We start from the raw sequence: 13,847 nt of genomic DNA, 5'->3' as shown, positions 1-13,847 counted from the left end.
TGGCACCTCTCCTGTGGACAGAGAGGATTTGAAAATTGTCAGAGCCCCTGCAATCTCCCACCCTCGCCTCACATAGCAGCTCAGGCAACAGTTCATCTGGGCCTGGGGCTTATCCACTTTTAATTTATAATGGGAACAAATAAATTGCTGAACATCTGAAGATACAAACTCAATTTACGAAATAATGGTTGGAATGCGAGTCTTTACAGGTAATCAAGTCTTAAAGGTGCAGACGATGTGAGTGGAGAGAGGGTTAAGCACAGGTTAAAGAGATGTGTATTGTCTCCAGCCAGACAGTTCGTGAGATTTTGGAAGCCCAGGCAAGTCGTGGGGGTTACAGATAGTGTGACATGAACCCAAGATCCTGGTTGAGGCCGTCCTCATGTGTGCAGAACTTGGCTATCAGTCTCTGCTCAGCGACTCTGCGCTGTCGTGTGTCGTGAAGGCCGCCTTGGAGAACGCTTACCCGAAGATCAGAGGCTGAATGCCCTTAACGCTGAAGCTAGTGACTTTTGCTACCAAATAAACCTGTTGGACTTTAACCTGGTGTTGTGAGACTTCTTACTGTGTTTACCCCAGTCCAACGCCGGCATCTCCACAATGGAGGACATAAATAACAAAACAGAAATGTTGAAGAACACAGAGTTTAGTGAGCAGGAGTTGAAGAAAATCAGTATTAGTAGAGAAATGGGCAGGATTTTCCAGCCTCGCTTGTCCCAAAACCGTAAAAACCCACCCAAAGTCAACTGACCTTCCCATGGTGCTGCCCTCACCCACTCCGATTCCCGTGGCGGACGGTAACATTCCGGCCGTGGTGTTGGAGAAATTAATGGGATTGAAGGCGAATAAATCCCCAAGGCCTGATAATCTACATCCCAGAGCACTTCAGGAAGTTGTCCTGGAAACAGTGGATGCGTTGGTGGCCATCTTCCAGGATGCTATAGACTCTGGAACAGTCCCTGCAGATTGGAGGGCAGCGAATGTCACTCCAATATTCAAATAGGGAGGTAGTGAGAAAACAGGGAATTATAGACCAGGAAGCTTAACATCGATAGTGGAGAAAATTCCAGAACACCTCCCCTCCCCCCGCCCCCCGGCGACATCATCCAGGCGCCATGTTAATGCAAGTTGTTGTTGTGAGGTAGATTGGCAATCGGAAATTAATTCAGGTCAATAGGTTAATTCACGGTCATCACGGTTGGTCAGTGTTCACTAGTCGGTGAGTTACTGGTTTATTAGTTAGTTAATGGTTTAGTGGTGAGTTAACGGTCACCAGACTAAACTTACCGCCAACCCCGCCCCCAGAGAGCGCGCGCACTCACTCAGCCATGCGCTGATTGGCTGGGGGGGCTCAGAGGCCAATGAGAGCCCGGATTGTTGCGAGGTGACGGATATAAGACGCTGCGTCACGTGGCCGCAGGTCTCAGTCCTGGAAACAGCGGAACAATGGTGAGCGAGAGAGAGACAGACACACAGAGAGAGAGTGATAGTGATAGAGAGATATAGACACACGGGGCGGAGAGGGGCCGCAGGCCCGCAGCGCGGCATCGGGGGTGAAGGACGGCCCGTTCTCTCCCCCCCCCCCCCCCCCCCGCGGCGAATCCGGGATCCGGCCACGTGGTGGTGGCGGCGGGGAACAACCAGGCCGCGGGCCCCGGGAGGGTGGAGAGGCCCCAGGAGGAGCGAAGCGAGGCCCCGGGTGGAGAGGAGAGAGGCCCCGGGTGGAGGGGGAGAGAGGCCGCGGGAAGGGGCCCTGGGCGCTGATGGAGGCCGCGGGCCCAGGGCTGCTGGTGTTGGAGCGGCTCCATCCGGGAGGCTGGGTGTGGATCGGTGGCGAGTGGCGGGAAGGGAATGATCCCTGGTTTGGGAACATTTCTCTGGGCTGTGGGGAGGGTGGTTTGCAGGCACGGTGGGTCAGGGTTTGTGATATAAGGCAGGGGAATGGTGCTGGGGCAGCTTTAAACCAGGAGGAGGACCTGGAGCAGCTGTAAATGTTTAAATGTGAATTATTGCCAGTGTCTGGGAGTGGAGGCGATGATCTGAAATTGTTCAACTTTGTGTCAAAACTAAAGCGCCTGTTCGAAAAATCATACAAAGAAAATTGCAGCACAGGAACAGGCCCTCCAACATGCTGCTCGTTTGAACTAAAACCCCTACCCTTCCAGGCACCGTATCCCTCTTCCCATCCTACAGTGGCAATCCCTACAGTGCAGGAGGCAGCCATTTGACTCATTGAGTCTGCACCAACTCCCCAAAAGAACATTTTACCCACACCCTGCTAGTCCCCAGCACTAGTGGTCAATTTAGCATAGCTAATCCTACTAACCTTTAGCACATCTTTGGAGTGTGGGAAAAAACCCATGCCAACATGGGGAGAACGTGCAAACTCCACACAAGAGTGTGACCCAAACCTGGCTCTGTGTAGCAGCAATGCTAACCACCGTGCCGCTCCACAGGTTGCTACTCATCAATTTTGAGTTTGATTGGGACAGTGTAGGAGCCCAGGGACAGAACGGGATTGGGGAATTAAAATGATTCCCTCTCTATCTGTCCAAAACTCAGCACTGATAAAGTCATTGATTTGATTACTCCCCAAGTTGCTTTGAGCAATTGCCATGGAATCTGTTGCAGGTATTCAGTGAACCAATCCGATGTTCTTTTGTCCAGGTGCTGTTGCATGTGTTTTTTGAGCATGCTGCCGGCTATGCATTGCTGGCGGTTAAAGAAGTTGAGGAGATCGGCCTGCTATTGCCTCAGGTGAGTGCAGTGTTTGTAGTAAATTAATACTTTAAACCAGATTTCTCTCGTGTGGTTATTACTTTGTGATCTGGTGTTTGAATAGCTGGGCACAGAATCTCTGCAGCACTCACTGTGGGACTGCCAGCCCAGATTATACATTCAGGCTGAATTCTGAGAAATGACCCAGTTTATTCTGAAAAAAAGGTAACTTTGGATTGCATTTAGTTTGATGGAACTCTTAGATCAGCATCCACCAAGGGAAAGATCAAGGTTTGTGATTTTGGTAATGCCTTGACTCAGTTGGCAGCCCAATCAAAATAACGGATAATACTGAGGATTCGACAAGCCAGTCTAAATTTAGAATGTTTCGAGCTGATCTTTTTACAGGTTTCTGGTCCCTCTGGTGTTGGTGAAAGGGAAGAGAGGCGGGTCCCCTGATGTTCCCTGAACCAGCATGCCTCATTCAATTACCTTTTCTAGAACAGACCTGATCAGATTTTATCCAAATTCCTTTGACATTAAAAGCAATATTAACCACTGCTGATCTTGGAGATAGGCTGTGCCCTCAGCATTCCACTTTGGGGGGGGGGTGCGGGCAGTGTTTGCGTGGGAGGGGGGAGCTGAGCCGGGCTGTGTTTGCGCGGGGGGGGGGGGGGGGGGCTGAACTGGGCTGTGTTTGCGGCGGGGGGTGTGCTGAGCCGGGCTGTGTTTGGGGGGGGGGGGGTGCTGAGCCCCTCTCCTGGATTTGTTGGATCCAGTGCCTGAATTGTCACTGTCCCTTCCTGTTGTAGGTGGAAGAGAGTATACTGACCATTGGCAAATTCAACAACATTGTTAAACTCGTGGCCTTTTCACCATTTAAATCTGCACAGAGTGCCCTGGATAACATGAATGCTATTTCTGAAGGTGAGCTGTCTTTCGCTATGCAGTGGGTCTCCTGCTGGGCAGGGCCTTGTTATCCACCTGAATCTCGGCTGGGTTGGTTATTGAGTCAACAGCAGCTGTTTGTTTTTTTTCTCTGCTGGCTCATGGGATGTGGGTATCAGTGGCTGGGCCAGCGCCGGTCGAGTGTTGCTGCGCCTCCTCTGGTCCCTGGGGTGATCTCTCAAATCACTGACGGTGTGAGTGGTGCTCTGAGAAGAGATTGCTTTATTCTCACTACACGCAGCCTAACAAGGTTGCATGTAACAGGACCGGCCAATCTGTGTATTACGTGTCCACAAGGCTGAACCTGTATGGAGTTAGAGTTGCGGAGACTGTCCTCGCCATTTTGATAGATTATCCCTGAAGGAACTCCCCAGGAGATGGGAAGATTGTACCCTGTTGTGGGGGGAGGGGGTTGATGGGCAGAATCCCGGGGCGGGGGGGGCTCAGACATGTGGGACAGTGGTTTCTCGTCTGGTCTGACGTGTGGGAGGGTTCTTTCTCACTGCGGGGGGGGGGGGGGGGGTCTGACGTGTGGAAGGGTTCTCTCCTGTGCGATGATGTCTCATTTATCTGTCAATCCACTGATTGTTGTGAAGTGATTAAACAGCGCTGAGCACTGGAGACAAGTGTATCTGTATCCAATCCGTGACTCCTTCCGCACTAACCGTCGGCTGTATCCCAGGTGTTGTTCATGAGGATATGAGACTCCTGCTGGAGACAAACATGCCAGCTTCCGGCAAGAAAAGGAAGGTGATCCTGGGGGTGGCAGATCCAAAACTCGGAGCAGCAATCCAGGAGGAGATGGAGATCCAGTGCCAGACCGGAGGAGTGGTGGCAGAAATCCTTCGAGGTAAGAAAGGAATGAGTGAGACCGGAATCGGTGTGGAGCTAAGTTAGGATTCTGACTCCCGCTGTGGGGTCAGTGTGATCTGGGCTGGCGCGACTGTCATGTTACGGGCAAGTCTGTGTCTGTGTTGCTGCTTTACATCTCGTTTTCTTGCTGGTAAATGTGCTGCAATTGTTTTAGGATTTTTACAGGACATCGTGCACTTGTCTTCATGTTAGAGGCTGTCCTGTCACGAATGTTGGCCAACATTCTGTTCTGCTCCTTCCTGGTGTGCTGATGAGTTTTCTCTGCTCTAGGGATACGGCTTCACTTCCACTCGCTGGTTCAGGGTCTGACTGCACTCTCTGCTGCCAAGGCCCAGCTGGGTCTGGGGCACAGCTACTCTCGGGCCAAGGTGAAGTTCAATGTGAACCGTGTGGACAATATGATCATCCAGTCCATCAGCCTGTTGGACCAGTTGGACAAGGACATCAACACTTTCTCCATGCGCGTCAGGTAAACAGTGGGGGGGAACTGCTTCTGCCTGCTGACTGAAAGGCACCAGTATCCCTGAGCTGCAGTCACTCTGCAAATACAAGAATAATTAGCAAGCACAACATTAGAGCAGTGTGGTTATTGCGAAGTGTCGTGTGGGGGAGGGGACAAACTGGAGCAGCTGACTGGAGGACAATTAAGCATTGTGCAATAAAACATCGAGAAGTTGGGGGGTCTTGGATTGGGATATGAGCGACTCTAACGCGTTGCTGGGCCTCCCTTTCCTTGTTACAGGCAGTGTCCTCCCTCGGGCTGCCTGCACAGAAAGAGGAGGTAAAGTAGAATTCCCTGTTACACCACAGCCCTGCTCCTGTAGCTCGGGTTGTATTGTTGCCAGGGAGACAGCTGCTAACGTATTAACTCTGGCCTTGCGGGACGGGTTGGTGAGGGGTGCCGTATGCGGGACGGGTTGGTGAGGGGTGCCGTATGCGGGACGGGTTGGTGAGGGGTGCCGTATGCTGGCCACAAATTGTAACTCGACTGTGGTTTAGAGGTTAATCAGTCTCGGTCACGGCTCTAACCTGCCTTCCTTTCTCCCCACAGAGAGTGGTATGGATACCACTTCCCGGAACTTATCAAGATAGTTCCTGAGAATTACACATACTGTCGACTGACAAAAATGATTGGGAATCGCAAGGAGCTCTCAGAGGAGAGTTTGGAGGCTCTGGAGGAGATTGTGATGGACAATGCCAAGGCCCAGGCTATTCTGGATGCCTCACGCAGCTCCATGGGTCAGTGTGAGGGTTTGGGGGTGGAGTGCGTCTTCCTTCGATCCATTCCCAGTACGGCTGTGGTCTGGGCAGTTCAGAGACCTTTCAGCTCTTGTGTGCAAGCATTGGAGTTTTGATTGTGTGGAACACGTGGTGATGATCTCTTAAATCTGTCAATCCTCTGATATACTATGAGGAAGATCTATGTTCTGAATGTGTTCTAATCTGATCAGATTTCTTTCTTTCTCCGGTGTAGCTACCTGGAAATGAAAATGTAGGTGCAGCTGTACATGGATAAGAGTAGGCCATTCAGCCCTTCCAGTCTGCTCTGCTATTCAGTGACATTCTGACTGAATTTCTCCCTCAATTCCACTTTCCCTAGTGTTGCTGCTTCACAGTGCCAAGGACCCGGATTCAATTCCTGGCTTGGGTCACTGCAGAGTCTGCGTGGATTTCCTCCCATGGTCCGAAAGATGTGCTGGTTAGGGTGCATTGGCCATGCTAAATTCTCCCTCCGTGTACCTGAACAGGTGCTGGAGTGTGGCGACAAGGTGATTTTCACAGTAACTTCATTGCAGTGTTAATGCAAGCCTACTTGTGACACTGATAAACTTCCCACAAGGCCCCCATATCGTATCATTCCTCCATATCTGCCCCTCTCTTGAGATATATTCTCAACAGCCTTCTGGGCTGGAGGATTCCAAATGTTTATAATTCTCCAAAAAGATGTTTTCTCCTTTGTTCGCCTGGTGTGTTCTAGATTATCTGGCTGGAGAAGCATTTTCTCCACACGTACATTCCTTCATTTTTAACTAGGTTGCCTCACGTTCTTCTAAATTTCAAGGGATTATAAAGTCAACTCCACCTCCCTTCATCCCTGGAATCTGTCGAATGATTGTTGTATTCTCTCCAAGACAAGTTATGCTCCTTCAGAAAATGAGCACTCCAAATCTGGCTTCATTAATGCTGTCTCTAATTGCAGTAAGGCTTCCAATTCTTACCCTCCTGGTCTTTACTATGAAGGGAATGTGATAGAACACACTATTTACTTTCCTAACTGCTTTGTTTCATTGGTACGTTAACTTTGTTTTACGTACAGGATTGCTTCAGATATGTTGTGTTTTTGTTTTCTCAGTGCTGTGCAGTAACTGCCAGGCTCAACCACTGCGCACCGATTGAAACTGCTTCTCTTGTTCTGACAGGAATGGATATCTCCCCCATCGATCTGATTAACATTGAGACCTTCTCCAGCAGAGTGGTATCTCTGGCTGAATACAGGACCACTCTGCAGGAATACTTGCGCTCTAAGATGAGCCAGGTGGCACCCAATTTGGCTATTCTCATTGGGGAGGTGGTAAGTATCATTATACGTCGCCCTCGTCTGTGAGGGTCGTCTTCCCACCCTGATAGTGTTGGGAGGGTGAAACATGTTGTGATGATCTGTTATATCTGTCAATCCTCTGATACACTGTGAGGACGTCCATGTTCTGAACATGTTCACTCTAACCCTGGTACTGGGCTATTTAAAAGTTTGTAGTTGAGACCCGTCCATGTCTATTGCATTATTCAAAGTGAAAGGAGCCTATATTTGTCAGCGTTGGCCTCTTCACCCTAACAGTAGGTATTTAGAAACTGTTAGTGAGTTTGCTGCATGTTTCTGTTCATCCTGGGTTGAGTTTATCAAAGCATTTATTCAATGTAGTATGGGTAGGTTAAGCAGCCTAACTGCAGCCGCACAGAGCCAGCAGGTATGCTCCCTGAACACTCGGGGCCTGCCACTCCTTTGGGGGAGTGAGGAAACCTTGCAACTAATTGAGAAAACCGCTCGCACTCGGCTCCCATGTGCAGCAAAGCACAGTGCCCTGTCCTGCATAACCAGAATCCAGTTTCAGATGGGTTTCCATGCTCTGGGGACACTGGATATCCTGGCATAGTTCTGTAGTCTGCCTCTTGGCCTGTCAGCTTCTGGTAACAGGAGGTTGGTCCTTTCAGTACAAGTGTGTGGTCAATGCTGAGCCTGCTCTGTGTTCCCTCCTTAGGTTGGTGCTCGTCTCATCTCCCACGCAGGCAGTCTGACGAATCTGGCAAAGTACCCAGCCTCGACAGTGCAGATCCTGGGTGCAGAGAAAGCTTTGTTCAGGTATAACTGCAGGGTGGCTGTGGTGATGGCAGCTTACTGGGAGTCTGTGTTTGATGCACTGCTTGTGCCTTTGCTGGCAGTGTGAGTGATAACCAACCCCAGGTCTGAACGGCCACTGTTTCATTTGATTGCTCCTACTAATGTCTAGCGTCTAAGGGGTGCAGTTTGGATTTGGATCGCCTGCATTAGGTATTTACTCAGTCTTCTATCACCTTCATTTTTGTAAGTGATTAAATGGGGCAGCAGGTGGCGATGGAAGCATTTGCTGTACAAAACAAAGAACAATACAGCACAGGAACAGGCCCTTCGGCCCTCCAAGCCCGTGCCGCTCCCAAACTAGACCATTCTTTTGTATCTCTCCATTCCCACTCCGTTCATATGGCTATCCAGATAAGTCTTAAACGTTCCCAGTGTGTCTGCCTCCACCACCTTGCCTGGCAGCGCATTCCAGGCTCCCACCACCCTCTGTGTAAAATATGTCCTTCTGATATCCGTGTTAAACCTCCCCCCCCCCCCCCCCTTCACCTTGAACCTATGACCCCTCGTGAACGTCACCACCGACCTGGGGAAAAGCTTCCCACCGTTCACCCTATCTATGCCTGTCATAATTTTATACACCTCTATTAAGTCTCCCCCTCATCCTCCGTCTTTCCAGGGAGAACAACCCCAGTTTACCCAATCTCTCCTCATAACTAAGCCCTTCCATACCAGGCAACATCCTGGTAAACCTCCTCTGCACTCTCTCCAAAGCCTCCATGTCTTTCTGGTAGTGTGGCGACCAGAACTGGGCGCAGTATTCCAAATGCGGCCGAACCAACGTTCTATACATCTGCAACATCAGACCCCAACTTTTATACTCTATGCCCCGTCCTATAAAGGCAAGCATGCCATATGCCTTCTTCACTACCTTCTCCACCTGTGATGTCACCTTCAAGGATCTGTGGACTTGCACACCCAGGTCCCTCTGCGTATCTACACCCTTTATGGTTCTACCATTTATCGTATAGCTCCTCCCTACATTATTTCTACCAAAATGTATCACTTCGCATTTATCAGGATTGAACTCCATCTTTGTCCAACTTTGAACTTTGCCCAAATCTCCAGCCTATCTATATCATTCTGTAGCCTCTGACAATGCTCCTCACTATCTGCAAGTCCAGCCAGTTTCGTGTCGTCTGTAATCCTATCCATTTCTGATGTTGCTTTACTGCCCTTGGTTCTGCCTACCTGAGCTGCTGGGATGGGTGGTGGTATTGCCATGTATCTGCTGCCCTTATACTTGCTAGAGGTTGCCAGTTTGGAAGATGCTGCCAAGTTGCTGCAGTGTAGATGTTGCACATTGCTGTCACTGCTGGTGGTGGAGTGAGTTTAGCTACTGGGTAGAAGGATAAATATCTCGGCTCTTGCCTGGTTGCGTGTGAAGGGGTTTGGGAGGGCACGCGCACTTCTAACTTCAGCTTCCTTCCCTGTCTGACTGCAGAGCTCTCAAAACCAAAGGAAACACACCAAAGTACGGCCTCATCTTCCACTCCACCTTCATCGGCAGAGCCGCAGCCAAGAACAAGGGCCGGATTTCTCGTTACCTGGCCAACAAGTGCACCATAGCGTCGAGGATTGACTGTTTCTCGGGTGAGGGCTGGCCTGTGTTTCTCAGTGAGATCTTGGCTGGGTTTACAGGGCTGTGTTTCTCAGTGAGGGCCGGTCTGGGTTTACAGGGCTGTGTTTCTCAGTGAGATCTTGGCTGGGTTTACAGGGCCGTGTTTCTCAGTGAAGGCCGGTCTGGGTTTACAGAGCCGTGTTTCTCAGTGAGGGCCGGTCTGGGTTTACAGGGCCGTGTTTCTCAGTGAGGGGCGGGCTGGGTTTACAGGGCTGTGTTTCTCAGTGAGGGTTGGTCTGGGTTTACAGGGCTGTGTTTCTCAGTGAGGGGCGGTCTGGGTTTACAGGGCTGTGTTTCTCAGTGAGGGCCGGTCTGGGTTTACAGGGCTGTGTTTCTCGGTGAGGGGCGGTCTGGGTTTACAGGGCTGTGTTTCTCGGTGAGGGCCGGGCTGGGTTTACAGGGCTGTGTTTCTACAGTGAGGGGCGGTCTGGGTTTACAGGGCTGTGTTTCTCAGTGAGGGGCGGTCTGGGTTTACAGGGCTGTGTTTCTCGGTGAGGGATGGTCTGGGTTTACAGGGCTGTGTTTCTCAGTGAGGGCCGGTCTGGGTTTACAGGGCTGTGTTTCTCGGTGAGGGGCGGTCTGGGTTTACAGGGCCGTGTTTCTCAGTGAGGGGCGGTCTGGGTTTGCAGGGCTGTGTTTCTCGGTGCGGGCTGGGTTTACAGGGCTGTGTTTCTCAGTGAGGGGCGGTCTGGGTTTACAGGGCTGTGTTTCTCAGTGAGGGGCGGTCTGGGTTTGCAGGGCTGTGTTTCTCGGTGCGGGCTGGGTTTACAGGGCTGTGTTTCTCGGTGAGGGCTGGTCTGGGTTTACAGGGCTGTGTTTCTCAGTGAGGGGCGGTCTGGGTTTGCAGGGCTGTGTTTCTCGGTGCGGGCTGGGTTTACAGGGCTGTGTTTCTCGGTGAGGGCCGGGCTGGGGTATGCAGGACTTTCCTTCAGCCAGCCAGGCGACTGCAATGATGTTTGAGTATTTTTCGTCAACCGCATTTCACCTGTGTGAATGTTGACAATTTCTTTCTGAGCACAGTCTGCCGAGGGCATAGTTTTTAACTCTTTACTGTGGGTGATGTTGGCAAACTCGGTTCAAGTCAACTGTGGGATTGAACTGGAGTCAATAGACCGAACCGGAATCTTCTGGCATCGCGCAGGGAAACATGTTGCCAGCTGGGTGGGAGAGGGGGCTTTGTGCACAAAAAGTATTAGGAGTTGGCCTTGCATGGCTGATCCAATTGTGGCTTCAAGCCTGCTTTCCTGTAACCTCCATTTACCTTCCTCATCTCTCGCTGATGTATGAAGTTTCTGTGTATAAACCTGGGCACCCAGAACACTGGACCCCACAGTTCCACAATCACACATTAATATACTGTTCTTATCCTGCCAATGTAGTCTACTTTTTGGTTTCATGCTTGATGCCAAATTTTTGCCCACACACTTACCCAATCTACCTATCTCCCATTGCAGATTGTCCATCACCACTTCAGAACGTACTCCCCTACTTGTCTCTGTTGCATCAGCAAATTTAGCAAACATGCACTTGGTCCCTTCGTCCAAGGGATTGTTATAAATTGTGGATAGTTGTGGCACTGATCCCTGTGGTACACTTCAAACTTGCCAACCTGAAAGTGACTCCCTTATTGGACTAATTATCCTGCTCTTTAATAATTGAAGACTCTTCCCTGTGATATGCTGACATACCTGTAATTTCTAGCTTTCTGTCTGCCTCCTTTCTTAAAAGTTTATTTTAAAACCATACATCTACTCAATAACCTCTTCAAAATCCTGGAATGAAGTCCAACAGGATCTGGGGATTATCAGCTTTCTCATACCTTTTTCTCTGGTGCTTGTAAGTTGCTCCCTCCCTTACCCTTCTGATTTACAATTATTTCTGGGGGGGTTATTGAAATATTCCATAAAGAATACTGGTGTAAAATGGTCCAACATTTCAGCCTTTTCCATTATAAACTAGTTGTCTGTTTCATTTTCACATAGAAATTCTTACTGTTTATAAATTTCCAGCTGGCTAGTTTCCTACTCCTTTCTTGTGTTGGTTTTCAGTCCTCAGTGTCTGGGGCTGCGCGGGGAGAATGTTTGTTCCCGGGGTAGGGAGGAGAATTTGGAAAGCTGTCCAGAGTTTGGGGTGGGAAGGCAGCCTGATGATTCAGTGTCCACAGGGCTGATCTTCCTGGAACTGCTCGGTCAAAATGCTGAACGGTCTGAGTTGTTCTTTTCAGAAATTCCCACCAATGTATTTGGAGGCAAACTGCGAGACCAGGTTGAAGAGCGATTAGCATTCTACGAAACTGGTGAAGCTCCGCGGACAAATGCTGAAGTTATGAAGGAGGCTGCCTCAGAGGTGGGTGTGTGTGGGGTGGGCTGCATCTCTGGTGTGGGCATGGTGGGGGGGGGCATCTCTGGCATGGGAGTGGGCCGCGACCCTGGGGTGGGTGTGTTCTCTGGATTATTAATGGTGGCCCCTCTAACTGATGCAGGGATGTATCCACTGGGCAGTAGCACTGCTGTCAGCTGGCCAGGATCTTTTGGAAATGATGCAAACATTGATGCTGACTATTTACTGTGGAGGAATAAACAGCTGATTTAATGAGGCTGATCCAATGGGATCCATCCATTAACGACAGCTCAGCCTGATCCAAACAGTGAGGGTTTGAGTTCACTGGTGTGTAGTAAGTAACCTCTGTGTAAACGTGATGTGTCCCAGACTGAGTGATTCTGTTCTGTTCCCAGGCGGCTGAAGTGACAGCAAAACTAAAGAGAAAGATGGAAAAGAAAGAGAAGAGGAGGAAGAAAAGAGAGAGGCAAAAACTGGAGGGCCTGACTGCTGAGGAGGGGGAAGAGGAGGTGGAGGAATCCACTGGAAAGAGAATCAAAACGCAGAGTGAGGTGAGCGGGTGAACAAATCTGTCTTTGGGCTAAAGGCCTGTAGTTAACTTCCGCACTCACTGAATCTTTCTGTACAGGAGAACGAAGATGTGCAGGAGAACGAAGATGTAGAAGTGGAGGTGAAGAAGAAGAAAAAGAAGAGGAAAGTGGCTGAGGAGGAACAAGAAGCGATGGACAGTTTGTCGAATGGGGTCCAGGAGCAGCCTGTTAAGAAGAGGAAGCAGCAGCTGGTCACCGAGGAAGAGGAGGAGCCCGTGTCAGAGAAAAAGAAGAGAAAGAAAAAGGCCAAATCTACCTGAGGCTGGCACTGCCGCCTCAGTGTGAACTGTCCACCCTGAAACTGGTCAGTTAGGCAAACCAGGCTCACTCTCTGCAAACTGGTCAGAAATGGATTATTTTTTTACCAAATGTTTTATTTTGCTTGGTCTAAGCTATTGTGCATGTACCGAGAGCTTTGACACACCCATATTCCTGATGTTCCTTATGTCCAGGTTTATTTCCATATTCTGTTCTGAGGAAGTGCCTTCAGTGTATTAGAGAGTGGAAGGCACCACTTGTATTCCTGCCCGCTTTGTGCTGGTGCCAGTCAAGATCCGCAGTCCTGGTAACTTTACTGGGACCTGGTGTGTCGACAGTGAGACGGGTACAGTCCCAGCATTGTGCTGGTCAGCACCAATAAAAAGTCTTCACTTCAAGTCAGACTTGGTGACACTGGTCTGGGGTCAGTGCACTGTTTGACCTGTTGCTGTGTCGGTGGAGCGGGAGAAGTGATTGGTTTAAAAATAAATTTGTGAAATGTCCAATTTGGAGTTTGTAAATATGTACAGTGAATAAACTTCAATACAACAAAGTCAGTGTGCTGTAAGATTTTGGCCATTGCAGGAATCCACATCTTGAAGCAGAGAATGATTGTGAGGCTGTGGAATTAGCAAGAATACGAGAGTCCTGTCGCCTCAGGAACAGGATTAACAGCTGGGTTAAGTCCCTTGAGCCTGCTCCATCGTTCTGGCCTTCATTCAGCCTTCAATCTATTTGATGATCCATCCTCCATTGCCCTCAGTAAACTAGCCTGCTTCACTAACATCTGTGAGGTGAGGAAATCTGTCCTTATCTGGTCTGGTCTACACCTGACTCCACAGCAAGTGGTGTCGGAAGCCACTTTGCTTTTAGAGTTTGCAGCAGTTTGATTAAAACAATGAAGCCAGGTGGACCCCTGGCAACAACCTAGCCATGATGTGGAGATGCCGGCGTTGGACTGGGGTAAACACAGTAAGAAGTTTAACAACACCAGGTTAAAGTCCAACAGGTTTATTTGGTAGCAAAAGCCACACAAGCTTTCGAAGCTCTAAGCCCCTTCAGGTGAGTGGGAATTCTGTTCACAAACAGAGCTTATAAAGACACA

The 13,847-nt window shown here is 49.7% G+C and overlaps 1 protein-coding gene and 3 non-coding genes across 5 annotated transcripts; all 4 read left to right on the top strand.

Moving 5' to 3' along the window:
• Positions 1-882: 882 nt before the first annotated feature.
• nop56 (NOP56 ribonucleoprotein homolog) lies at positions 883-13,295 on the top strand. 2 transcript variants are annotated; one of them, XM_078224839.1, is made up of 12 exons: positions 883-1,449; positions 2,668-2,757; positions 3,531-3,645; positions 4,349-4,516; positions 4,810-5,008; positions 5,591-5,778; positions 6,960-7,111; positions 7,797-7,897; positions 9,378-9,526; positions 11,779-11,900; positions 12,290-12,445; positions 12,523-13,295. In XM_078224839.1, exons 1-12 carry the CDS (start codon positions 1,447-1,449, stop codon positions 12,742-12,744), a joined length of 1,665 nt encoding a protein of 554 aa, XP_078080965.1. In that variant the 5' UTR covers positions 883-1,446; the 3' UTR covers positions 12,745-13,295. The 2 variants fall into 2 exon arrangements, with proteins under 2 accessions (XP_078080965.1, XP_078080974.1); XM_078224848.1 differs by having other exon boundaries at positions 1,354-1,449; positions 12,541-13,295.
• Positions 5,260-5,394, top strand: LOC144501786 (small nucleolar RNA SNORA51). The gene has a single exon (XR_013499197.1). It is a non-coding gene; the product is annotated as a small nucleolar RNA SNORA51 (small nucleolar RNA).
• On the top strand, positions 10,499-10,572 carry LOC144501772 (small nucleolar RNA SNORD56). The gene has a single exon (XR_013499194.1). It is a non-coding gene; the product is annotated as a small nucleolar RNA SNORD56 (small nucleolar RNA).
• Positions 12,086-12,158, top strand: LOC144501768 (small nucleolar RNA SNORD57). The gene has a single exon (XR_013499193.1). It is a non-coding gene; the product is annotated as a small nucleolar RNA SNORD57 (small nucleolar RNA).
• Positions 13,296-13,847: the final 552 nt, after the last annotated feature.

Source organism: Mustelus asterias, chromosome 1 (genome assembly GCF_964213995.1).
Source record: "Mustelus asterias chromosome 1, sMusAst1.hap1.1, whole genome shotgun sequence".
In the NCBI taxonomy this organism is placed as follows: domain Eukaryota; kingdom Metazoa; phylum Chordata; class Chondrichthyes; order Carcharhiniformes; family Triakidae; genus Mustelus; species Mustelus asterias.
The sequence above is the reverse complement of the archived record's forward strand: the minus strand, read 5'-3'. Positions and strand labels throughout refer to the sequence as shown.